The sequence below is a fragment of the Cebidichthys violaceus genome, unplaced genomic scaffold, assembly GCF_023349555.1.
Source record: "Cebidichthys violaceus isolate CVI_PGR_0920_01 unplaced genomic scaffold, fCebVio1.0.p SCAF_14, whole genome shotgun sequence".
Taxonomy (NCBI): domain Eukaryota; kingdom Metazoa; phylum Chordata; class Actinopteri; order Perciformes; family Stichaeidae; genus Cebidichthys; species Cebidichthys violaceus.
The window spans coordinates 480,274-506,914 of NW_027176307.1; the positions used below are offsets into that span (position 1 = coordinate 480,274).

Below are 26,641 nucleotides of genomic sequence, written 5' to 3' on the forward strand. Positions count from 1 at the left end.
ATAATTACTTATCATAAATAATAAAAACAATTGTAATATTTATTATTATTATAAATACAAGTACGCAACTGTATGAGCAGACTTTGTGAAAATGGCGTCTGATATTGGCTGCCTCCATAAGCGAAGCTGTGCTATCAGTGACCACAACAACATCAGTGCATTATAATTCATCTCCAGAGAATGAAGTCTGCAGCTGCATCAGGACTTGCGTCGGACAAGAAAACACATACAAGCCGCCGTCATCATGGGAAACTACGGCCGCTCTGTCGCAGATGTTTCTAACGAACAAGACCATGAACATTTTCACGGATACCAGGAGACATGATCGCCTTTCACTTATTTACCGCCCGTGTACTATCGAAGAAGAAGTGACCTTCTCCGAGGAGGAGGAAGATGTCAGCGCTGAAAAAGGTAGGAGACGCGCATTGTCGTGTTTGTGCATGAACCGAGCCTGCAGCGAAGCCTGTTGTTGTTATTGACGGGTTTTTCTCAAGAAGCGCACCTACATGAGGTCTGATGGAGGTTTGGGGCTTTTGGCCAGGTGAAGCCAGCACCTTGTCACATTGAAAGTGCAAATGTCAGAAAGTTACGCAGCGCATGAATGAGTCACTCACCGAATGATTCTTTGCACTTTTCAGGGTGGTTCCTGAAGTGATTAATCAATACCGCTGAATGATGCATGGCGTGTGGGTGAGGTGTTGTGAGAATTAGAGAAGGGCCTACATGTGTTTGGAGGTGGAGGGAGGGTGGAGGTGCCATTGAAGCGATTGTGAATGGAGGGGACCCACAGCTTCTCCCTCAAGTTTCTTCTGTCTGTAAATGCCCACACGTTCCCATTGTGCCGCTCCCCTCCATTCAGTCAATGTGTGTCTGGAGTGACTCAGCTGTATTGTACTATATCTGTCATCCATCTTTTCATCTGTCACAGGTGTTACCATGGCTACTACAGACTCACTGCTGTCTTTTCTTTGAGAAGGACTCAGGTAAGAGGTGGGAGGGGCAATTAAGTCAAACATAATGAGGAGATGCCATTTGCTTTTACATTTCTACATGTTGTATAATGGCTTTATAGTAGCAGGGATCTGAAGGAATGAGTGTTATGATGGCGGTTTCTTTGCTCCGTGCAAGCGATGAGTTTTCAGGATGAGATTATCGTGGCCTGTTGTAGTTGGTGTTTGGTTAACAGTGTTAGTGTGGTGATGTATCTATATTTTTCTTATTGTTAAATAATCCCCCCCAAAAGAACAAATTGATCATGCTAAGTTTTGCCATTGTAGCCAAAGCCTGATATATCTCATTGCTAAGTGTTATAGACCTCCATTGTTGTCCAAAAACTATTAAAAGCCCATCAATGAGCCACATTGTTGCACTGAATGACATGTTCCTTCATTACAATAAACAGGTTCTGTAATAGTAGACGTACCATATCTCAGGTTCCAAAACCACTTAATCTTCTGAGGCAGAGAAAATGCTGAACGAGGATTTGTTTGAAGATCTACGTCACAACGTCAGTGCAGGTGAATCTATCCAAACATGTAGTTGTATCTCAAGCTGGTCCTTTACCAACTTGACGTTCTATTGTTCATTATTATAAGTTATAAAGCGAGATCCAGACTTCTCTACTTCCTATGTCTTTCGGATACTTCCCAGAAGTCAGAAAGTATAAAGAAATGGGCCGACACATTTTGGGGTTTTGGCTCCTTCTTCGTTTCACTTGTCAACAATAAGAAACATATAGAATAATGGCAAAATTATACATAAGATGTGTTCAAAACTGTTACTTAAACTTGCATTTAGTTTTGTTTTTTGGGGTTGTGGGGGGGGGGGGGGGGGGCTTGTGGGCAGCACAACAAGCTGTAAACACAAAATTGACATATTATGAAGCTATAAAGTTGATAAGGCAAACATGTAGACAGTTGCTGATTTACACATCCAACAGTCATGGAAAAACATCCGCGTTCCCTTGCAGTTGTGTTTGTGTCCACCTGATGAATGTAATATTTACTTGTACTTCTCCCCACCAGCTACTGAGAGAACTACTTGTCTCTTTATCTGCTAACTTTGTCTGCCGTTTGGTGCTGAGCAGGAAGTGTGCAGCGGGCCTATCAGAGTGTTCTTCACTGTAAACCGCTGACTATTAAGGCCGTAAATTACGCTGATAAGAGCAGCGAGTCGGAACCAAAACAAAAAAAGTTGCGGAGCAAGATGTTAAAATGCTCAAAATGAGCGTCAACGTTCACATACACATAGTCATTCCACCCATTGGTAATATAAAAATATTTGATCTTTTACAATGACACAGATCGCTTCCTGCTTTCCTTTCTGTGTGCTGTGTAAGCTACATGTGATCTGACAGATGAGATGTTTCTCTATATACGTACATACAGACAGTTTAAGGCAACAAATCAACTGTACACAGTGAGGTGGAGGTGTTAGCTGTTTTGGGCATAGAGCATAAAGGAGATAGTGGTTAATTAGGTAAACTCTGCACGGCTCCTTTTCTCAGCAGAGGTCAGAGCTCTGAGAACCATCCAAGGAAAAAGCACTGCAGGGGTCCGCTGCCTTTCTCTCGGCATTTTTTGGGCATCCTAGATGATCAAATGCTGGCTCACATCAGCACAAACATCAAATACTATCACTTTCACTGTGATGCTTTTGAAGCCAAAGGCTAAGACGAAATCATGAAAGAGTAATGTTGAATTTTGTCATTTTTTTATTTTCTTGGTTATAACTACCACAAACTTACACAAAAACACAGTATTCTCAAGATTCTCAGGACGAGAGAATAGCGCTTGGTTGTATATAATTCACAGAACAAACATTTTTAGGTCACGTTCGGCTATTTTTACACTGAAGCTTTACCTTTTTTGTTGTGCTCATCAATATCTCAGGGACATTTTGCACATTTAGCCCCGACACTAGTCGTTACCTTGTGTCTTTAGTGCAGCAGTGTCATCCTAAATCACAAGACCAGAGATGAAGACTGTAGGATCTCAACTTTGACAGCATTTGCTCAAACAACGACCATACAGTACATGTGTTAATCGCATTCTGAAAGTGTCTTTTTAAGCATTACAAATAGGCTGACGTTGGAGATTCAGCACACATCAGAGATTATCTGCGAGTTAATCGTGTGTAGGGTCCTTCTGTGCTTTTACAAGCTTTGTCAGCACAAAGTTTCCGGATGAAGTGAACGTGGATGAGGGAACATCTCTGCTTGTTTGATGTGCATAACCTAAAGAATTGTTCTGAGTTTTTTTTTCTTCTTCTTTATCAGCCATCCGGAGAGCTTGCTCTTGATCATACCTTGCTCATCATTTTCTCAAGGTTGAGGCAGAATGTTAATGAGTGTGTGGACTGGATGATTTTAAGGGATATTAAGCAAGCAGGAGCAGTGATGCTGTTTATGACTTTTTGTGCATGAGTTTAAGCTTTAAAAATGAGCATGATGAGCATTTAGAATTTTTGTTGCTTCGACCGGTTTTAATCTAGATCTGGATTATAGCACAAATGTCCAAATCTTTAAATTTCTGAAAGCACTTCAGGTGAGTTTTACACCACTAGGTGGGACTGTTCACTTGGTAACATTTCAAAATGCTGCTATGACATACCTACTGGTGTATTTCAAAAACTGACCTTTTCAGAAGACCATTTCAAAAACATATTTACTTAGTGGCCTCTCTCTTCTGCTGCTCAATAAGTTGTGTCAGCAGCAGTGCAAGGTTAAATGTGTTAGGACAAAAAGCAAAAGAATCACCGGAGCAGAGGTCTTGTAAAGAAAGCAGCTCATTTTAAAATGTAGCATCATACCTATTAAGATCTGGAGGGGGTCGACAAAATAACAATGGGACATCTAAGAATATATACTGTAATTCATTTCCAAATGAGGACCAGGATCAGTCCACTTTGATTTGCTGTCAGTCTGCATGTATGTAGCAGAATGATAGAAAACCACCAGTTCTTTAAGGTGTAGATCTGCTGGTTGGCGAGACTATGGTGGTGACTATGAAAACCCTTTTCTCTTTCCAAACATTCACCTGCACAGAGGAAGTGTAGAAAACAGGACATTGTTCTGTGTTAGATTTATGTTTCAGCCCCTTTCTTTTCCATCTGCATCAGCTATTGCTGATGAGTCTTTTTCATCTAGTGAAGGAGCGCTAATATTTCTCTTGAGTAACACATCTACTCGTTCAGAATACCAATAAGTCTTACATTGGGCCTTACATCAATGTGATCCTTTCCAAATCTGTATTTATTCCTCTCTTAGATTGTCTCTTAACCTTAGAAGCTCTACTGTGCTGTAGGACAGAGAAGAGGGAAGGCGGCAGGACGTGAGGGGAATGTGAGGGCAAGTGTTGCTCTGGTGGTTGGTGAAATTTGCAGTTCTAGTTGGGATAAGAGGTTGTCTCAGGACTTTGAAAGACAGGAAAGTGTTCAAGTCTCGTACTGTAATTTGCTTTTATCTGGTGTGGATGAAGTGGAACACTCCGTTTTGGCTTGCCTCCTGTTTGCTCAGTTTTGTGTAACTTTCTGCATGAATTGTATGCCATTTAAACACCTGCACATGGCCTGAAAAAACGTGTCTGATCTCGGTGACGTCAGCAGGGACAAGACCAGGAAACGACTCCCTCCCTTTCAGATGGAGGAGTGATGTCATCGCAGGGAGAGCGTGAGGTTGGCTGAGGCTTTATTGAGCTTGACGTTTTATCACCAAGAGCACCAGACGCATGACCACATGCACCAGTCAGTACGAGGACACAGAGCAAGCTAAAAAGTGAGAGCCAAAATAACATGGCAACACGTTTGTGACTCGCTATAAACCCCCTCGAGAGGGAAAAGGAGTGTGAGGCGAAGGCACGTAGAGAGACAGAGACGCTTAAACCCAGAGGGGAAGAGGGACAGCATGAGTGTGCATGCTGATGGGGATAGGAGCGTGTTGAGCAACAGAGCTGCAGAATCCTGAATCCAGCAGATGGAGACTCCGTGTCCTTGTTTTGCGGTGATCTTTGGGAGCAACATGCAGCTCGCGCCGCTGCCTCGCACTGCTGCAGTGGAGGAGTAAATGCGGAGCCCAACACTGCTCCAGGTGATCCACAGAAGCCCAGCCTGGCAGACTGCTCCCTCCTTAGCCTTCCCTCTCCTCCTCCTTCTCCTCCTCCTCCTCCACCTCCTCCTCCACCTCCTCTTCCTCCTCCTCTTCCTCCTCTGTCAGTGCTCCATTCTTTTGAGGGCTTTGGAAAAAATAACAAGAAAGGAACAGAAAAACAGAGGAAAAAATCCTGCTTTCCCCCCTCCGTTCTCAGATGTGAAACACCTCTGCATGACTGTCCGCCGCTTCCCTCTCATCGTGTGAAGACGCACCGCATATGTGCTCCAATGTCTCCGGAACATAGACTTGCTGCAAGGTAAGAAGACTTAGACTTATGGAAAAAAAACCTGCATCTAGTCTTTGCTCTTTTTTATTTTTGCTTTTCTCTTGAGACATTTTCCACAGCACTGTTACAGGCTTGCGTGTGTTAGAATTTAACAGGTAGATGAGAAGTTGGCACAGCAGATAAGGTAATTGGTATTCCATGCCACGGATAGAAATACGCTCCCAGAGATAGATCTTTGTCAGATATGGCAAAATACATGTCTTTAGTTTTGGAGAAAAGGCACCTCTTCTCCCCTTCAATCACAGCGATCCGTGCAAGTGTGTGTTCATATGTATGTGTGTGTAACAGAATCCAGCAGGGTGGGAGGGATTGCTCCTCAAAAAGCCTTCTCGATGGGCAACAAGGGGATTTTCACAATGTGGCCAAACAGCTTTCCATCGATCTTCTTACAGCCAATAACGTCGGCACAATCTCTGGCTTCATAATGACTGGCAAGTCTTCTTTAATGGTACCAGTAGTTCATCATTATATAATCGTTTCTAGCTGTTCTGTTTGGTTGTAAAGTGAGGAGAAATGCTCTTCCTGTCAATTTATGTTTGTCTTCATGGCTTATTAGTCATATATAGAGGGAATTCAAGATGAAATGAGGATACAAAAGGGGAGGTAAGGATAACAGTAGCAGGTAGATGAGGACAGAGGAATGAGGGGGTGTTGTAGGAGAACTTACTCCATCACTGTGATTCCTGATACCTGCTAGCCAACAGCTGAACAGTGTGATCTCTCCCAAATCCTTAAATCTCTTAATCACACGTTGGGTGTGAAGCCTCAAAGCTTTAACCTGTAAGTGACCTAATGAAGGTTTATCGCCTTCACCTTACACACACGAAGACCCTTCCTAATGTCATAATAAGAAATGGAGACGAGCTGGTGCTGCAACGATATTCTAATCATGCATTCTGCTATTTGACAGGGCCTCATGTCTGTGTGCTGAAACCTTTGACAATGTCTTGCGCTCCGTTTAGCTTCTGGATTTGTTGCCCCCCCTCCCCCCCCCAAAAAAAGTGCTGGTTATGTATGACCTTAAAGATCGTTAAAAAACATCATAAACCTGTTTTTGCTGAAATTTGTATGTACATTCACGCTCATTAATGTCTGCATACAGATCAGACAGCATGCCAGTTTTTATAACTGTACTGTGATATGCAGCAGAGGACTGACATTAATTAATCCCATAGCCTGACACATGCAGGCCCCCATACAAGCTGTACATACAGCATTTACCCTCGCAACATGCTGCATCTCCCAATACACTGTGCACACAGTGAGCTAAAGGCTCACCTATATGCATGCATACAGGCACACTTAGACAGCTGTATGGACTGAAGCAAGCTGCTTTCATGTTTAAGGTGTCTGAGGTGGTCATTTTTCATGTGTAACATTAGGATGCAGAGGAGGATCTCAGAGGTGCAGAGTCTCAGCTCCCAGGCGGCTTCTTCCTGCTCTGATTTTCCAGCAGATACACTGGCATCCTGAAACGCCTCATTTAGCCAGTTTCCAGCACAAAGCTTGAAGCTCCCAACAAGAATAAAGTGTGGAAAGCCACTCCAGCAGCCCCTAGAGGCTGCAGTGTGTCTTACACAGTTTTGGGGCAATGAAATGTTGGTCGAAATGGACAACATATTGACTGACTCATTTTGCTAGAAGCTTACTGCTACGTTGGTTCAATGAATAGCGCAATATTTCCAAAAAATACGCTCATTCACTTTCTTTACGGAGAGTTAAATGAGAAGATATACATAATGTAGCTGTAACTGGCAGCTAGTTAGCTTAGCTTAGCATAAAGGCGGGAACTAAAATGTAGCGACGACAATTTGGAAGTTTTATGGGGGTTATGTGCCGGACTATTTCTTGGCTGGGACCAGTAACTTCCAGTAGTGTGTTCTACCTGGTGATAGAACAAACGACATAAAGTGTGAATCAGTGGGCTTCACAGGTGCTGATAGACAGATTTTGTTACCTTAGGACAGAGCCAGGCTGGCTGTGTTCCCCCATTCCAGCCTTAATGCTAAACTAAGCTAATTTCCCAAAATGTCAAAAGGTTTTTTTTATCAAATTTCATGGTAAAATGTTGAGTGAGTCATCCTCTGAGGACCATTAATATCCAAACCAAACTTGGCAATCTGGCCACTAGTTGTTGAGATCTGGACCAAGTAGCTGACGGGGACAAACGGTGGTTGGACTGATAGAACGGACTGATTGATTCTTGTTAGAGCTCCTTTTTACAACCTCCTTCATTGCCGACACTTGGTAGTGGTTTTGACGACGGCTCAGTTTGGTTAGTAGAGCGATGAAACATCCTCTGCATGTCGGAGATTATTTTAACGTTCACAATCTCGGTTTGACACCACAGTTTGCTTTTTGTGTCCTATTTTGGGAATGGGAGTATAGTCATTTGACACAGATTACAAAATGAATGATTTGTTTATATACCCTCTGCCTTATGCTCACAGAGAGTGTGTGTTTGTTTTTAGGATTAAAGCTGCAGTACATCTGGCTGTTGATGGCATCTCTTCTCTCTGTTTTGCTGCAGGGGTTTTGAGGTCAGGATGGAATGATTAACCAGCTATTAACTGGCAAGCTGATTCATTGCGGGGTGCAAAGCAGGACAATAAAAATACCAGTGAGTCCCGTGAAATTGAAAGTGATAATTCACATTTTTAGAATAAAAATGATGAAGCTTTTATGTTGTCTTATTCATGGTGTTAAACATGATCAAAACATCACCTGGAAGTCAAACTGGCACTGCTGTAAGGCCTTCTAACTAATATTTGTTGTTGAAGAAGCTTCATTTTTCCGTTAGTAATGGTGGTGATGACTGTGCATATTAACCACAGATCATAGTAATATTCCAAACTTCAAACATAAAACATTTCAAACTTGGCAGTATATTATGTCTGTCTACTGAGCTGCACAACAGAACTCTTTCCCCCTCAGACTTGATTGAAACAATGGAAATAAATTAACAGTTTTTTTTCTATAACCACAAGAAGCTAAAGTGTTGATGACAACCACTTCAGGGAGGTGACACTTTCCTGATTAACTTACATTTGAATTAACTTACATTTGAATGATTCAGGATTTGGTTTCTTTTAGCAGCTTAGATATTTAGATCTGAAGCTGTTACAACTTCACAGGTTGGCACCTCGGTGTCTGTCCTGTCAATGCCTACAAACACTGTAGACTATTGTAACCAGATTGTTTCAGATAAATATCATCCCAACTGTCTTAGTAGTTACTGGTTCCAGTGTTTGAAAAGCAGTACATTACATTGCACACTTGCATATCTATTCTGTATTGCCAATATTTGCACATCACACACACACACACACACACACACACACACACACACACACACACACACACACACAGGTGCAGTTATTTCCCTCACTGTTAACTGCTGTATGTGTTGAGTAGGGCCGCAACTGATTGCTTTTTTCATTCGTTTTCACTTTTCATTATGTTTACCACCTATTTTTTCTCGAGCCATGACTAATCATTTGGTCCACAGAATGTCAGTATATTGTGAAAAATGTCTTGGTCCAAACCTCAAGAAATATTCTATTTACAGAGATATAAAGCAGATAAAAGCAGCAGATTCTCACACATTTGAGAAGCTGGAACCAAACGAATATGTGTCATTTCTGCTTGAAGAGTGACTTTATTCTATATCCTATCTTAACTCAGCAATATGTTCCTTCTGCTGTATTCTTATCTGCAGTTGGATTATTTCTTTGCTGCTGCAGTGACCCATCTTAATGTTTCCTTGGCACCTGATGCTCAGTTTCGTGGCAAAACCCAAGAGAAGCTGGATGGAAATAACCAGCATCCTGGTTTCCAGTTTAATCCCTCCAAGAGGTGCTTGGTACAACACCATGTTAGGTAGCGAGAGAAGCTGTGTGGGTGTATGAGTGAGTGGATGAGTGAATATGAGTTTGAATATAGAGAGCATTGAGAGGAGTGAGCTGGATATTGGCAGCAGAAAGCACGATTGACACAATTTGTTGTTTTGTACTAAGAACATGTGGAAGCACGTACTCTCCTCACATTTGACCTGAGTAGATAACTGTGAATTACATAAATTGCAAAAGATGTGGTTGAATATTTTGGAAGATTTAAGACTCGGAAATGGTTTGCGTGAACATGCGTGTTGACCACATGATGTTGGTATGTCAGACAAGCAGTGATCGCATGAATGCCTCAAATCACATACCGTTTGTAAGCGAGCGCTGGTGAATGTCAAACCTGAATTTTTCTCTGCAAAATGTATTTCATGAAAGGCTACTCTGCAGTACACTACATTTTGTAGCACATGACCTACTACAATCAAACTTTTAGCTCTGGGGGATTTTGAGGCATCATCAACAGCAAATTCTTAGAAATTCAGGGGGGGTTATTTAAATTGAATACCCATCTTTGGACTTGAGAATGACTCCATGTCAGCTATTAGTTACTGTACAAAATCGAGGTAAAATGGCAACTGTGAGGCGTTTGAAGCAAGGATGAGACGAACTGAAATAATCTGCACAGATAAGCCTCAGAAGGGAATCTCTTGTCGAAGTCCAATAATCAAACTGGATTGTATTGACTACTTTGAGCATGAGGAAACCCCTCATCAAGGTGTGTTTGTGTTTTTTACTTTCCTTGCAATAAATAATGGAATCAACCGCCTGGTGTGTGGTGTGGTTTGGCTTATCCTAATGAGGACTGGATTCATCCTCAGCCTCTGACAGTAGTGGGATATGCTGCTCTCCAGCCTGTTTCCATGGAGATACTCTGCTGTAGCGTCCCCCCCCCCTTCTTCTGTACATTTCTACCAGTTCTAACAGTGCTGCTTTATGAGAGGGATCTGGGCCAGGGTGTGCATGTGTGTGTGTGTGTGTGTGGGCTACAATGGTGTGAAAACAGGCACACAAACATGTATGGCACCATTGACGAATATGCTTTTGCCATTGTGGTAGTATTAAGCTCTACCGCAGTTTATGTGCAGTGTGTGTGTGTGTGTGTATGCATGTGTATGTGTACGTGTGTGCTGCAGCTCAGTATCTCCAGTAGTGTGATTATATTATGTGTAAGTGTGTGTTGTACTCTTTCTCTCCCGGTGTGTCATGCTAGTAGTGGCTGCTAATCTTGGAGTTTTGCGGTCCAAGTGTGAACGTTCGTGTATGTCATGCTGTGTTACGACAGGGCTGAATGGTGAGTGGTCATGGACAGAGTATGTGAGAGTGTGCATGTTGGGTACGTGAGATAGTGAGTCAGAGTGATGGAAAGAGTGAGATCACGAGAGTGCGAGGTTGAGAAGAGAGAGAGAGAGAGAGAGAGAGAGACGTAGAAACAGAGGGTGAAAAGACATGATGATCTATCGATGGTCGACTGTAAACCGTGAACGACGTAATCTCACTGAAAGAAATCCTGCGGCATTATGTGAGCCACATGTGTGACATTGAATGTATGTAGTTACTGTATATGTATCCCCCGAGGGCTGTAAAAGCCCAAAACTCTGGTTCTTGGTTACAATGTGACAAAGGTGACAAGTGATTCCTGGCCAGACAAAGAGGCCGCCACTGGGACGGAGAGTGTCGAAAATAGCTGCGAAAAGGATCTTTCTGTCTCGGTAGAATGATGCAGTGCAGACCTGAACAGAGTCCCTGCTGTATGAAGGCCAGGGCAATCCCTGCAACATGATTTCTAATCCTGGAGCTCTGCCCTGTCAATATGCAGCCTGAATCTGTGTGAAGGGTACATCCTCCCTTTGATTCAACGGACGTATCCGGTAGTTTTTTGGGGCGTTGCTGCCTGGTTTTTGTCAGAAACCCACGGTAATTAAGATTATGTGCTGTGTAAAACCTTTCAAATGATCCTTAAATTGATTGAAATAGCTGCTAAGAGCCAAAGATATTCAGTTTACTATCAAAGAGGACTAAGAAAACCTGACATATTCACACAGTGGAAGCCAGTGAAGTTTTGGCATTTTTGCTGAAAAAAAAATTCAAATCAAAATTGTTGCTGATTAATTTTCTGTCGCTTGACTTAATTGATTCACAGACAGATTGTTTCAGCTTCGCATCTGAGCAAACAGTTGCTTATTTACACATCCAGCAGTTAATAGAGCAACATTAACATTCATGTGGGGTCGTGTTTGTGGACACCTGATGAATGTAAGTCCAATATTCACTCTCTTTTAGTTCTGTTGTTTGGTCTCTACCAGCTCCTGAGGGAGATATCTGTCTCTTTAGCTGCTAAATGCTCCACTATGTCCACCAGCTAGTCTTTAACTGTGTCTGTCTGATGTTTGATGCGTGTTTGGAGCGTTTTTTTGCTGAAAACAGCTGTCTGCTGTTAAAACAATGCGGTGACAGCATTAAGAGTGAACCAAAACAGTAAAGTTTTGGGTCGGACAACTAAACAATGAGACGCTATGAAGCTCTGTAAAAACCGAGGGGAGCTGCAGATTCAAGTGAAGGTTTTCTCTAAGTTCATCACTAAGAATGAGCCCTTTGACATTGTTATTTAAGGCATTTTCATTATAAAAATATTGATTAAAGCACCTTTATTTTGATTTAATTAAAATGTCATATTTTTGGTTCTATTTAAATACAATTAAATCTGACTTATAAATAGGTTGCTGGGTATCTGGGTGAATTTTTTTCAAATCCTGGCTACAGCCCTGCCTACGCTTCAAAAACATCCCCAACCAAAGCAGATATTAGACAGAAACAGATAATGGATACATAAAGCAAATGTGTTTTTTCCAATTTGGTCTTTGATTTTACATTTGAAATTAATACCAGAAAAAAAAAAGAAAGAGATCAGAATCAGTTTTATCGACCTATGTAGTTTTAATCGGGATGCCATCAAGCGTGAAATTGATATGAGAGTGTGTGTGTTCTCTCTGGCAGCATCCATAGTGAACATCTCCATATAGCTGATAATAGGATATACTGTGTGCAGGGTTAGCCTGTAGAGAAGCTGGGTGGTAGCAGTCATCTCAGTCTATTGCACTCTGGGGAGCGCTTATAGGATCAGTAAGAGTCAGGCAAGAGAGCAGCTGTGTGTGTGTGTTGTGTGTGTTGTATGTGTGTGTGTGTGTGTGTGTATCCACACTAAGGTTAACATTGCCACATTGGCTTGATCCTTCGCCAGTGCCATGGTACCTGCCGTGCGTTAATGGCCAGAGTGTTCTGACTCATGCAGGGCGACGATGCCTGCCAGGTGGTACACGTCCACACAGGGAATTCAGAGTGCTAATACTAATGTGCTAAACCAGCGTCCAGTCAGGCAAGGGGGGGGGGGGGGGGGGAAGAAGCCAGAGCGCCACGGACAAGATGAAACACCGGCAGGGCATGGCAGCGTGCACCGCTTAGCTGGTTTACTCAGCTGAAAGCCCTGACGCTCTCCGTTTCTATATCACGGACGTAAACATGTTGAGCACACATGCACAGCGACGGACAGGAAGTCGTCTTCAGAAAAGCACTTTGCGGGTGTTCAGTCATAACACTTGAAAAGCAGGTGTTTGCTAAGAAGAAACAACTGGTTTGACATTTGCTTTCTAAATCTAAATCTGTATTTTTTTTTTTTGTCAAAACGTCGTCACTTCAGTAATAAAGTGGAGCTGTATTCTAGGCTGCTGTCCCGCATTCACAGTCAGAACACAACAGCCTTGAATACTGGTTTCAACTTCTTTTATATTTGATTTCAAACTAAAAACTCTTCACTCCACTCTTCAACCATTCTTTTAACTTTCAAATCACTTTGGCAAATCCCTAACTAGGCCGTAATCAGACTGCTCTGCCCACTTGGAAACGGCCGATGTAAGATGTTTTTACTTCCAGCAGGCTCCTGGCATACAGCTCCCTCAGCCTGGCCTGAACAGCAAACCCTTGGCTCATCAGCACAATTTCAAGTGGAATATCAATAATGTTGGATAATCCTCTCATTCAATCAAGACCCTCATGGACGGTCTTCAGTTCACTTAGTGAACTGAGACAATTTAGCAGTTTGGTTAATTTTCAAATTGTGATTATTAAAATGGTAATCCTTTTAAGAGAAAACAATTTGAATATATGGAGACTGCTTTTCCTGGGTCATTTTTGCTGCTCTGATGAGGTTCGGTAAAATTGACTTTCCAGCAATGTAAATAATATATGTATCTATAGTTACAGAGCCTTCCCAAATGTGGGCTGGCACACAAAATGAAATCCAACCGTTTAGTTTGACGCCTTTTTAGCAGCATCAGCATTCACTAATCATTTTAATTGCGTGGGATTAGATAGATGTGTTCGTCCCCAGAAACACAAGAGGCTTAAAGATTGTGGCCTCCACTCTGAAGTGTCACGACACATGAAGGTGAAAACAGTGACAACTAAGTTCGTCACCCCGCTGGTGGTGACAGTTTAATTCAAAACTAATTATGGAAAATTCTGGAGCTTGTGATGGTTTCCTCAGAGGAGTCCGCATGGGGTGAAAAGTGTCGACACACACCTTTCAGTGGCTGGGATCACACTGTCGAACAACTTTCGTTCGTAATTTCACTGACCAGATTTTACTAATACAAGCTACAGAGACAGTAGAGATTGTAAACAAAAAATGTGGAATTGTGTGTGCTGACCAGCTGACCATTATCAGTTCACTCGTATAAAAGTGGCATCGCTCCACGAAAACTGCAGACATAATATTGAGAATGGCTTTTTTCTCTAAAAGGTAAGAAAGCTACCACCAGAGGGCAACTCCACCACTTTCCTTGTCAAATCTTACAAAATAAATCCTGAGGAAACAGTATAGATTAAGTCATAGAGAGTATTTATCCGTCTACAGGGTTTTCCTGGGTTAGATTGACCACTTTAGAGACGGGGCATGTGTGTGCTGTGTGTCACGCTGTGTGCTGAGAGGAAAGAGAGGCGGCTAAAAGCACACACTCCTCCTCTCCAAGCAGTTATTCAGTCAGCCCTTTAAAACCCAAAATCAGAGCTCTTTCTGCTCACTTGAATCAGCACAGTGAACGTGTTTCAGTGCTGAATACCAATATCCCACGATCCCATTCAGGATTCTCAAGTGTTACATGTCGAGTCACTAAGTGTCACACACAGCCAGCCAGTTTGAGTGCATCCGGTTTATTAGCCTCTAATACTAGCTATGTTTTGTCTGTCTCTTCGTCACAAGGGTATCTCTAAAACCGCTCAGTTTGATTGAAAGTTATGTCATGCACGAAGCCACCATGTGGCCTTTTATTATCCCTGATCTGGTATGGCGGATTAATTATGGTGCTGGTACTGATGGATCAGGTATCGTCCATGAGGTGACCAATTTAAATATAGTAGATGTATTAGTGCCAAGGCAATCCATGGCCTTATATTACCTTATTGTACATAAAAGATGATTCAAGGGAGATATATCAATTTTTAATTTGGGAGAGAGAGCACTTACATCCGATTGGAACTATTGGCAGACTGACTAGTCAGAATCGGCATCGGGAGAAGAAAAGTAGGAAGAAAAAGTACATCTCTATTATTTAAGAAGTTCAAACACATTTCATCTGAGGAAGAAAGCAAGTTTGAAAAAAATCTGCCATTTCGGTGTTTGAAATAAATATTTTCATCACTTCTCTCGTAAATTCTAGCTGATATTTATAAAAGATGACACATAACATGCTATGATGAACCTGAAAAGAAAAATTTGCATTTCTAGCTGGTCGCCAAAATGTGGAATAGTATTTTTGAGATGCTTCCATAACCTTTTAATGCACTTTGCAACTGCAAACAAATTTAGACAAAGCATGCGTGTATAGACTCCAGATAATGATGCAAATTGTGTTTGCATTTAGCCCATAGGTGGCGCTACAGTAACATGATCAATTTTATTCCTCACTGGTGTGAGTCTGACTCACTTAAATCTCAAACAATACCTCCTTTAACAAAGTCACAACATTAGTAGACATCATCTGGGCACGGTCAAAAGATCACGGCTCTCTCAACCAATCAGCATGACATCTGGAGTTCTGCTTCGCCATGGTGAAAAAAGGTTCTCTCTGAGAGCTTTCTAGTAACGAATTGCTCTACGAGGAACACAATTACTGTACGTTATGTGTAGACATACTGTACCAATGATAGATTCTCTTACTGTCTAATAAAATCCCAATACAATCTGTCATATGCGCTGCTGTTGAGCTTTGTTTGCATAAAAAAGGAAACCAGCTCTGTGGAATTACCTTGCATGCCTTTACTGAATAACCTTTTATCAGATAGTTTGTATCCTGTACTTGCAAAGAAAAAATGATTTTGATGAATCACTTGATGCCCAGGAGGGTTCTGATTTGATTTTAGTTCTATTGTATTTGCCTCTGGACCTGCTATCCATTCAGGCTGTTATCCCTGCACAAAACCCTTCACAACAGCAAAGCTACCACCCAAGGCCCTCTGAAACCAGGACAAAGGCTTGCTATTGTGCCTGCAGATGGGCATAAGAAGAAATATTGCTGTGTGAAGTACTCAGTTAGTGCTTGTGTAATCTCCATCAGCAGCGTCTTTATTAAAATATTCCGTCACTGCAGTGTGCTCTTGGTGTCTTAAAAAGAAACAGCTTCTGTTGAATGTCAGACTGCTTTGACAAATCACACTCCAGTGTGGGAGCCACCGCTACTCGTGTGCAGCAAAATACAGCTGAAGGAAACACCTCAGCGGGATATCAATACGGTCACAATTAAAGAGCAAAGTGGAAGAAGAAAAAAGAGGTCAAGCCACTGAAATATTTAAACTAAATGTAAATAGGTATAATTATATCCAAAATCAATAAATAATAATACATAATATTGATATTACAAACAAACGATCAGTGAAATAAAAGGAAATGTAATTGATTTAACTGATCAGTGAAGACCCCACAAAAAGGGAATTTTGAAACTCACCGCCCTGAATGATGAAACGCGTTCAATTGTAGTTACAGGTTCCTACCTGGGAATGTGTACAGTGTTTGAAATACTGAGATGTAGCTTGCACCCTACCGAGCACAAAACAAAACAGGTAACAGTCTGTCAGTCCCCTGGCTGCACAATGATGTCTGTGCAGACTGGAGTCTGACGAATAATTCCTCATTCATACTTCTGCAGCTGGGCGAGTCTGCGTTCTGGTGTGGGCACCTCTCGAAAGCACCAGGCATAGCACTGTGGCGGAATGCGCGTATAGCATGTCATCTATTTTTGATTTGGACCACGCTTGTCTCTTTGGCTCTGCAAGCAATCTCTGCGGCTCTGCACAAGCTTTTCCGCAGAAGTATAAATCAGGCATAAGTCTGAGAGCCCTATCTTACAACTAGCGCAAAGTGGAAAACAGCGCAGCGCAACTGTCATTGCTAGTTTCAGATCAAAGCAGTTGTCATTGTCACACTCAGTGAATGTAGGCTACTGCACCTGTGCGCTCATGGGCATGTTGGTCTCACAATGAGGAGTGATCGGGCGCATTGTTGGCGCATTGCTGTCTTGAGGCAGCAGAAAGCAATTGTGCCATTGACCAACAAAAAAGGATGGTTGATGATGCAGTACTTTACTGCTATTCAAGGGCACATTTTTCAGATAGTAACTGCATTCTGGTGAACTTTTATGCTCCAATTTATGGTGAAAATGTTTGGATTCAGCCTAAAGTAAACCGCTGTCACACACACAGAGGCTTCCCCCATACATGATTTTATTCTAACAATACGTGTCACGATGAGTCCACAAATGCTGTGCTTCATGTATGATACTCTTTGTATCATTAGATTCCAGTGGTGGCTACGGATTGTTTCTGATTTGTAAGATCCAAATATTTCCAATAACTCCAGAGAGTTGAAAAGTCCAAAAGTCGAGATTCATTGAAAAAAGATAGATGTAATTATTTCCAAAATTCACATGTTGGTGCACCTGGCTTGAGAATGGGAGATGACACTAATTCATGTTTTGCCCAAAACACACCTATTGTTAATTAAGGTACTAAATGCGACCCCTTTGGCCCCTTGTGCCTTACTTTGCGACCAGATTATGCACCGTTTAACTATCAAAAGGACATGCCCTAAGTGCACTTGTGCCATGCACTTTAGACCACATGCTTTATGGATAGAGCCCTGAGTGTCCATATAGCATTTAATATTTCTGACCGTCAATGCCTTTTTTCAATTGTTCCCAATGAGGAGAAAGAATATGCGGCTGCCTGAAAGAAAAAAATAGCGCTGAACCCAGCATATTCACCTTTTTTTTTTGAGAGCGCTCCAACCTTTTTGCGTGGCTGAGAGCACTTCTACATAGAAAATCTGAATATGGAAACTCAACCCTAGTTTCAACTGTAATATAGAGTTGAGTTTTTGTTTCTCGTTCTCCAACTAATACAGCAATAGGGCAGTTTAGAAGCACTTCGTTATGCCTGATAATTATCAAGGTTATTGGTTTCAGTACTGCAGAGCCCCATTAAACAATACCCACACATACATGTACGAGCTGCACTGATGGGCCACAGAACGGAGACATCTGGTTACATCAAGAGGCCAAGGGTGGCTGAAAAAGACATCTTGTGCACGTGATAAGACACTTGTTTCTGGAAAATAATTCAGAAGTGAGTAAACAGAGCTAATTGCCGTTTGGTGCCATGACAAACTGTATTAGTTATTAGCCTGTTTGATGCATTAAATGTATTATTCATACAGTGTGGTTAGCCGCTGCAAGTAGTAGGAGGAGAGAGTATGGGATCACACTTGTTTGTACACAATGTTGCTACAGAACCTGTCCCCTAAACACATTCTGTGGCTTTTTAATGGATGTTTTTCTTATAATTGGATGCATTTACATTTTTGGTTTAAATTTCATAATGTTCATGAATGTGGGGGTAAAATAGACCTGTAGTTTATATGATTTGTTTCTAGGTCAGACGCAAATGTGAATATGGAGCTGATAAAATAGAAAATGTTCCCTCCTGTTTCTTGTTTTATTATTACCTTAAAACCACGACAACGTACATCCCATGACTAAAACCAACTATATGTTTTTGCATCTTTCAGTACAACTTTCTCACTTCCTGCGCTGCATGAGGCACTCAGCCGCCAAGTCCATTCATTGGTACTGAAGACATTCATTTTGAAAAACAGATTACAAATATAAAATTTCAATCATATATAAGTTATTCCCTTTACCAACGACTGTAGTTTTAAGCTCATTTGGGGACTATTTTCAGCTGCGGCACATTTGGCTTTGTCGTGAGTATTTAAGGCTTCAGGATTGCATAAGAGGTATTGAGTCAAAATAAACTTCAGGGTTATGAGGCAACATAACACCAACGTTGTGGCTCATTGAGGTGCTCTTAATTTTTTTGGGCAACAATAAAGTCTTTGGTTCAAACGAATGAGCTTTATCAGAATTGTGCTACTAACTCAACTGTAACACGCACTGAGATCCTCAGCCCTCAAAACTCACTCGAAGCAATGCTGTGTCCGTCACTACTCTGCAGAAGCATGTGAAGTATAATATACAAACTCCCTCGTGCTACATTGTGAAATGCTTCAGATGGCCCTGACACACACACACACACACACACACACACACACACACACACACACACACACACACACACACACACACACACACACACACACACACACACACACACACACTCACACACATAAACCGTGCCCATGCCACAACCCTCTGCCCTGTTCTCCATCCTCCCCTCTCTACATGTGAAGCACCCTTTGCTCTCGCTTACCGCTCACTAAGCTCAGCTAAGTGTTGCTTTGAGATGAATACATGGGAGGCCCATTCTGCCAGATGATGTAATAATCGTGGCGGTTTGCTGTTGCCTAGATACAGGGAGACAGTAGGGAAAACACTCCAGCCTCTGTCACTAAGACCCCCAGGACCGTTTGAGTCAATGAGGAAAAAAAACTGTTTTCAGGCAAGGAGCTGTTCACTTTTGGATCCAGAATGACCACAAAGATGAAATGAAAAAGAAAGAAATCTTTTTTTTTTTTACATTCTCTGTAAGCGTCTGCCTTAAACACATTACATATAATAGCTTCAAACATTTAAAAACCCCATTAACATTCCCTGTCTGCTCTGTTAAAAAAAACAAGATTTTCTCATTATATAATTTTCTAGAACGCACCCTTAGGTGTTGTTGCCCAATCTTGTTATGCCTCATCTTTGTTCATAACATTAGTGCTTTGAGGATACAAAATCTCCATTAGCAACAAACTCACTAAACCTTCACACACCTCCTCTTCTCTATTCCTCTCGCTCTCCTTCCGCCCTTCACTCGCACAGACGTCCCACAGCTAGAAAGGGAACTCCAATATCCTGCTGAGATGCGGTTCACTATGTTTGTCTCAGTACTGTATGTGTGCGCTTTGGAGGGAGGTGGTGACTAAGCCTCTGCTTCAGTAACAGTGTTGCATTAAGTGCATCTCCATTCTGTTTTTAGCCCAAAACACAGCCAAACATTCAATCTACCTGTTGCTATAGCAATAAAGTCTCCGACACAGACACTTTTAGTGCCTTTAAACTGCATGAAGATGGTCTGATAGCCTTGTTTATTAGCATGAAGATGGAGTCTTGAAAGATAAGATGGATCCCAACCGGGCCTTGCACTCTGACGGGTTGACAAGTATCCCAGCATGCATTTCACATTAACCAGTGATGATGGCGGATGTTATCACACTCACAACTGATAAAATATTGTTCTACAAGCTGTGTTACTGTGGCACCAAACTGAGATTTTTTTTTTTTTTAGGTAGGGAATTTTCAAAAATGTGGGGCTAGTCAGGCAAGACCTGCCAGTCAAGAGTCAGAGTCCAGGATTATCCGGGGGAGTACAGGAACCGATGTCTCATCAGCATGGCCTTTTAAAACAAAAGATATAATTACTTCTTAGAGATACACTTTGGTCTCAGAGTTGGACATCTAATATTTGGTTTGCCAAAAGGTCAAATAAAAGTTTTAGTTTTTATTAAGTAGCGGTACAATAGCATTGCCTCTGTGTACTTTTGTACACTTTATATATATATATATATATATATATATATATGTATAGTACAGCTCTTAGATGAAAATTAATGAAATCGATCAAACAACAAATACTCACATTTGATGTTTCTCCCTTTAGGTTTTGGACTTTGGGCATTTAAATACGTTACTTACGACTCTATGATGGACAATTTCCAATATTTTCTGATGTTTTAGAAAAGTTGTAGATTAATCGTTAATGAAAATAAAAGTTACAGCCCTATTTTTGACCCCCAAGTTCAACTTGCCAAGTTTAACAACGACAGACATGATTTAAATATGTCATACTCTGTCTTGTGAAAAGGCCTTGATTTTTGGACACCTTTACCAAAAGTCCATCCTCACACTAACTTAGGGAAAACACACAATATTTTGTCATGAAAACATTTTTATGAAATAACTTAAGTGTAGCAGCAAATACCAGCATCCTCACCAGCCTTTTCTGACAAAGGACAGCCATGTTCTCTGCTGGATGAGTAATGAAAGGCCATCATCTCGCCACCATCTGCTGCTCTGGTGTCAGTGCTTTGCGAGAGACTGGCTGTGACCTTGGGGGGAGGCCGGGCTGGCTGGGCCTGTGTGCATGACATGGACTCTTGCTGCCAGCTGTCCGTTAGTTCTGGTGAAACACTGTGTGATGAGTCAGTGATGCCTTGCCTGTGTTGCATCTACTGTAGATATTCATGTTGCATTTTCGTTGCTAAAAAAGCATTTGAAGTGGTTTCTGCCTCATTAAGCAGTGTGCGGCACAGAGAACACGAGATGGAGCAGATTAGCAATGATCTTGAGAATGCATGGTTGATGACTCAGTCCTCCGAGTAGTAAAATGTAGCAATTTTCAATGTGACAGCAGTAAAGTCTGACATTTTTGACACAGTCACGTCAGAAGGTCGTGCTGGTTTTCAAACTATAAGTCAACCCTCTCACAGATGCCTTTTTAATTTTCCTCACACAGATGGGCGGTATGAGGGGCTCCATGTCTCATTGCTGCATTTTTAAATCATGAAGCATGAGCCTACCTGCTTCCACGACAGCCTCTTATCATGCTACATAATATTGCACTTATTGATTGAGTCACGTCACATCATGTTCACACAGGTTTAGCTGATTGGTCACACGAGGATTGCGTTCTGCCTTGACACAGTGGAGGTGCAAATTAAGACTTGAACGTTTTTCAAAGATGGACAGTCTAGAGGGACATTAACTAACCTAGCTATCTGGATTAAACCAATGGGAGTTGTGACCGCACTGGCAGCTCATTACTCCACCTGGACTAGTATCTGCAAAAGCCTCTCTCTCCAACCCTACTCCCACTCTTGACACATACAATAAAGTCAAGACACATTTGCACAATAGAGGCGAGTAAGGTTGCAAATTACAGCAGGGATCCGACAGAAACAACCACTGAAAAGGTAATATATCACCAGGAATAATAAAACTGCTTTGACAGTCGCTTTTGCTTGAATTATTAGCCCCTTTAGCAGTGTCGCAATGGTGGTCACTTAGTCATGGTTGAGCAGTTAAAAGGCCACTATAGACAGGGGAATTAGGAGTAAAGGGCTCCGGTTTTTTTTTTTTTAGCTTCCCTCTCAAATGGTAGAAATGGTGTCATGAGATGGCTGAATGTCACCACGAAAGATCATATTTGATTCTGATCACTACATGTGTGGTTTTGTGCTCTCCCATTTTTGAGTGAGCGTACCGGCCTATGGCTGTCCGCACAGTCTGTATGTGTTATGTGTGACTGTGTGTGTGGCTATGCGTGTGTGTGTGTTCCGATTTATTTACTGCCTGGGGTAAAAGTCTCAATAACACAGTGCCCGAATGCACATGTTATGCCGTCGAAGCAGAGACAATTCAGGTTTTTTTCAGGCAGTCACACACATTGCTGTATTGATACTCGAGGCCCGCACAAACAGTTACATGTCATCCCTCCTCTATCTTTGTTCTACTCACTGTACTGTCTAATATAGCAGAAACACCTGAAGAACAATTGGTATCACCTTAGCAAACAGCTGCAGTACATCAACAGTGTTTTGATAGCACAGTGTGTAATCCCAGTGTCAATGGCTGCTGTCTGTGAGCTTCCACTGTGTCTATTTTTCCCTTCTCGGAGGGGAGAGGATGGCTGCTCAGCTGACAGCCGAGGTCATCACACTTGTTTTTATCTGGGCTGGTGCTGTGACAGCCTCGTACTTTCAAAATCCTGAAGACAAGGTCTGGAAGAGTAACTTACAGCGACAGAGGGGGGAAAAAAAAGACACACACCGCTGGGTTGGCCTTTGAAGTACCGGCAAATCCCAAACTTTAAATCCAAAAGGAGATGCCGTTTGATGTTTTGGGGAAAATATGTAATGCTTATTTCCTCTGACAAATGTTAATAGCAGGATGGAGAGCATGCATGAAATGTGGATGTCCAAATTTAAAGGCAGTTGTAAGAATAAATGAGGATGTGATGCACAGTGAGGTGTGTTTGATCATAAAAGTCTGTGTCACCCTTTATGGCGCATTTAGCATGTTCTTATGGCTCATTAATGTGCCAGACGGCTCAGTGAACACAGCAGCAGCATGCGGTTTAATTAACAGGAAGAACAGGAAAATCTGTCAAGATGACTGATTTGGACGCGTGTGTCCTCTTGCTGGATATATTTGGTATTTGCAAGCTGTAAAGTTGACAGTTTATGTATTGCTCTAATACGCTTTGAGTTGTATTTATCTCTTTCACTCTCCTCTTAATTTATGGGCGCTTTTTTTCTCCTCTTCAGATAAGTGCAAAGTTGTAAGTGAGCCCTACCTTGCAAATCCGCTCCCACTGATAAATCTGGTGTTGCCTGGCAACCGCTTAGCATTTTTGTGAAGAATACCCTTATACCCGTATTAAAAAAAAAGGCACGGTGAAGGCTAAGTTCCTTGAACTCATATTGTGGGTGTTTGAATACTGACTGTTTCTCACCAAACACCAGGAGGAATATCTCAGTCCTATTCTTAAGTCAACTTTCCTGCCCCGACGTTTCCAAGAAGGCTGCAAACTTTCCCTCTCATTGGCTGCAGAGAAAAAGCATAAGTACAGCGAGACATGACACACAGTTAGAGTTATAGACACACTGTTCATGTGAGATCAATAGGCCGCAATGCCTTGAGGATGGTTGGAGAATGGAGTGTATAGTTAAATGGAATTAAATGGATGCTGTGTAACTGAAAGTCTTGGCAATGTTGTTGTTTTTTTAAAACACACGATTCATGCTTGTATGTATGCAAAAAGCAAAGACCACAAATATGCTTTACTCTATGTAATTAGCACATACAGACAAAACAAATTACATACCATCTCTCTGAAATTACGCTATAATTACATTTTAAATGACATTTGACGTAAATGTAAAGAAAAAAAATCTCACAAAGAGTTTATTTTTGCGTGTATCCGACTGATACTATGTTTTTGAGGCTGCTAATGACACTGATATTTGTGAGTTTAAAAAAAAATGTATTGTCAGATATATTATCATATGGTATCTTATGATATATATTTTATCAGTTTATGTAAAAAACATCACATGAACATTAAATTAGTTTTGAAAGAATTCTGACTAAGATATGTAGTACAATGACGTATCAATATATTTACAGAGCCGGGAGAAGCGGTAATATTCAGAAGAAAAAACAGAATTTTGGAGATTAACTAAAAAGGATTATGAAGTCAGAAATTTGAAGGAAAAAAACGAAGAAATTCTCTGAGAATAAACTCTTTCAACTTTACGAGAAAAGAAAAATACAATTTTTTTCATTTTTGTTTTGTCAAGGAACCACATCACTTCGCTTTGCAAACTTTAATCAACCTCATCACACCACAGTTCATTCATCCATTCATTCATTCTCATCAGGTTATTTGGTCAGTGTCGCGGCTAAACATTCCAGACGTCTCTCCCCAGAAAACTCTTTGTTGGGGTTCAAAGCAAGCAGTTATGTTATGTGCCTCTTCTGTGTTGTTTTCCCTTCACACTGACAACTGGGCATGATCCCTTTGAAAGCGTCAGTGTGTACAATGCATATTGATGTCAGCAGGGGCGGACTAACCACAGGGACGTTTGCAAAGATAGATCCATTCCGTGCTGGTGGTCATAGATTGCTATTTTCAACATTTCTGATGTCACTAGCTGTATGGTCCTTGGCCGCGGCATGGGAACAGGCTGACCCTTGCAGTCGCAGACAACACAGAGTGCGAGTGGCCCAATCTGATAGTTTCAATATTGAAAGGGGATACGAGCGCCCCCCCCCAATTTGGACTGATCCTGGTTTTTGTTGGAATCTGATTGACATTTTCATGGTGAACGTGACGACTGTGTTGCTGTTGTTCCAGCTCATATAGGCTTCGCTCGCCAGTCTCGTTTTCATTCAGAGTAGTGGTGACGTTTTTATAAGCCAACAAACTGAGGAGGCAGGTATCACCAAGACATCCTTAAGTGTCTTGTAAAAAATAAACTTGTCAGTGCTCTCTAGTGGACAAACAGTAAGGACCATTGTTTGTGAATTAATTCAAATATACCTGTGAGATTTCTGATGTGCAATCCTCTAAAGTATATACTCATATTGATATATATATATCTGCAAAAAGCTTATATCGGCTGATATATTGCTGGGTTCTTCGATAGGGGTGACATTGAAGTCCATCTTAGAAGACATTGCATGAATTGCTACATAATAAAGAGATGATCCATTACACATATACATTACATATAAATTGTTAGTACGAACAATATTATCTTATATTTTAAAAAGTGGGTTAAACAATTCACAAGTGATTATTCTTTTAATCAAAGTAGCATATTGAATCCTCTTAAATATTTAATGCTATGGAAATAAATAATTCAGAACTCATCACAGCAACTTGGTTTAACCAAAGTCTTTAGGATACAGAGTTTTATTATATTCAGCTGGACTTTTATTTCACAGAAAGTGAGAACACCAACAGCCTCTTCACTGTGGATAACATATGGCTGCCATATTGATAACTTCATTATTTGTCATGAGGAAAATTTGCAAGAAGTCACCATCACAGCCAAATGACATGGTAATGGATTCAGAACAGCAGCTGATCTGCCTGTAACTGTAATTATCTCCACATCCTGCTTTTACTTTCATTAGGAGCCTGTCTCCATAGTGCGCTAACTGTGAGACAGCCAAATGTGAACAAATTAATAAGACAATGGAACTGTCCCAAATCTCTTGGAGAGAAAAGCCCAACAATATACAATAGTGGAGGAAATAGTGCGACTGTGTTGTGCGGCTCTCCTCTGGAGGAGAATATTGAAAGACAAAACATGGGAATCCTTTAATCTGAGGTTTGTGGTAGAATCCCATCCAGTCACAGTCAAGAGAAAATATATAATGTCACCTAATACTGCTTGTTTAATTGAATTTGTGTCTTGGCTTGGGAACATGAAGACCATTGTGAATCATTATATTGGTTTTAAAACATTGTGTGCAACATCCCACTCATTTAGCGGCTTAATTGAAAGGGCATGAAAGAAAACTTGGACTAAACTCAAAGCGGTTCCAGTTTTGCAATGTGTGAAATAATTTATAATTTTCCCAGTAGCTCCTCACATGTCTTTCTTTACCTGTAAAGCTCTCCATTTCCAGGGGCAATGTTTATCTAATGATGTAATTATGGAGGAGTAGTTTACATTGTTTTAGGCTTGAACCGAGACACCCAGGTTTGCCACTGAAAACAAATGTGTCTTAAATATTTATGGGTTTGTTTAAAGACGGAAAGAAAGTGAAAAGAACCTAGCAGGTTTATTCGTCATTGTCTGGGGTTTTCAGCTGTCTATAATGCTTTTCTTTTTTCATACTGCTCTATCTTTCTATGTTTAGTTTCCCGTGAGGATGATTTGCATATTGTATAGCATTAGTCATTTTCAGCCATCTTACTCCTCTCTACATTATGTCCATTTTTTAATCATTATCAGTCTTTATTAAACAAGGGCCGCACAAAAAAAATATATATTTTAATTAATTTGAAATGAGGTGATTTATGCCAGATTTAGCTATTAGCTAATTCCCATTTGCAGTCCCTGGGCTGGTACACACCTTTTCTATCACAAACGCATCGTAGCAAATCCACTCATCCCTAGAGCAGAAGTGTGTTCTTGTATGTGCAGGCTGTGTGTGTGTCTGTGTGTGTGTGTGTGTGTGT

General features: G+C 41.3%; 1 protein-coding gene across 2 annotated transcripts in view; it reads left to right on the forward strand.

The window, feature by feature from the left end:
- Positions 1-104: 104 nt before the first annotated feature.
- Positions 105-26,641, forward strand: part of dlgap2b (discs, large (Drosophila) homolog-associated protein 2b) — a 72,258-nt gene continuing 45,721 nt past the window's right edge. For both annotated transcript variants that reach the window (XR_011102760.1, XM_068708364.1), the window contains exon 1: positions 105-411. Coding sequence is in view for 1 of the 2 variants with exons in the window: in XM_068708364.1 (XP_068564465.1) it covers positions 273-411 (139 nt within the window). In the remaining variant the exon portion in view is untranslated. The remainder of the gene's footprint in view (positions 412-26,641) is intronic.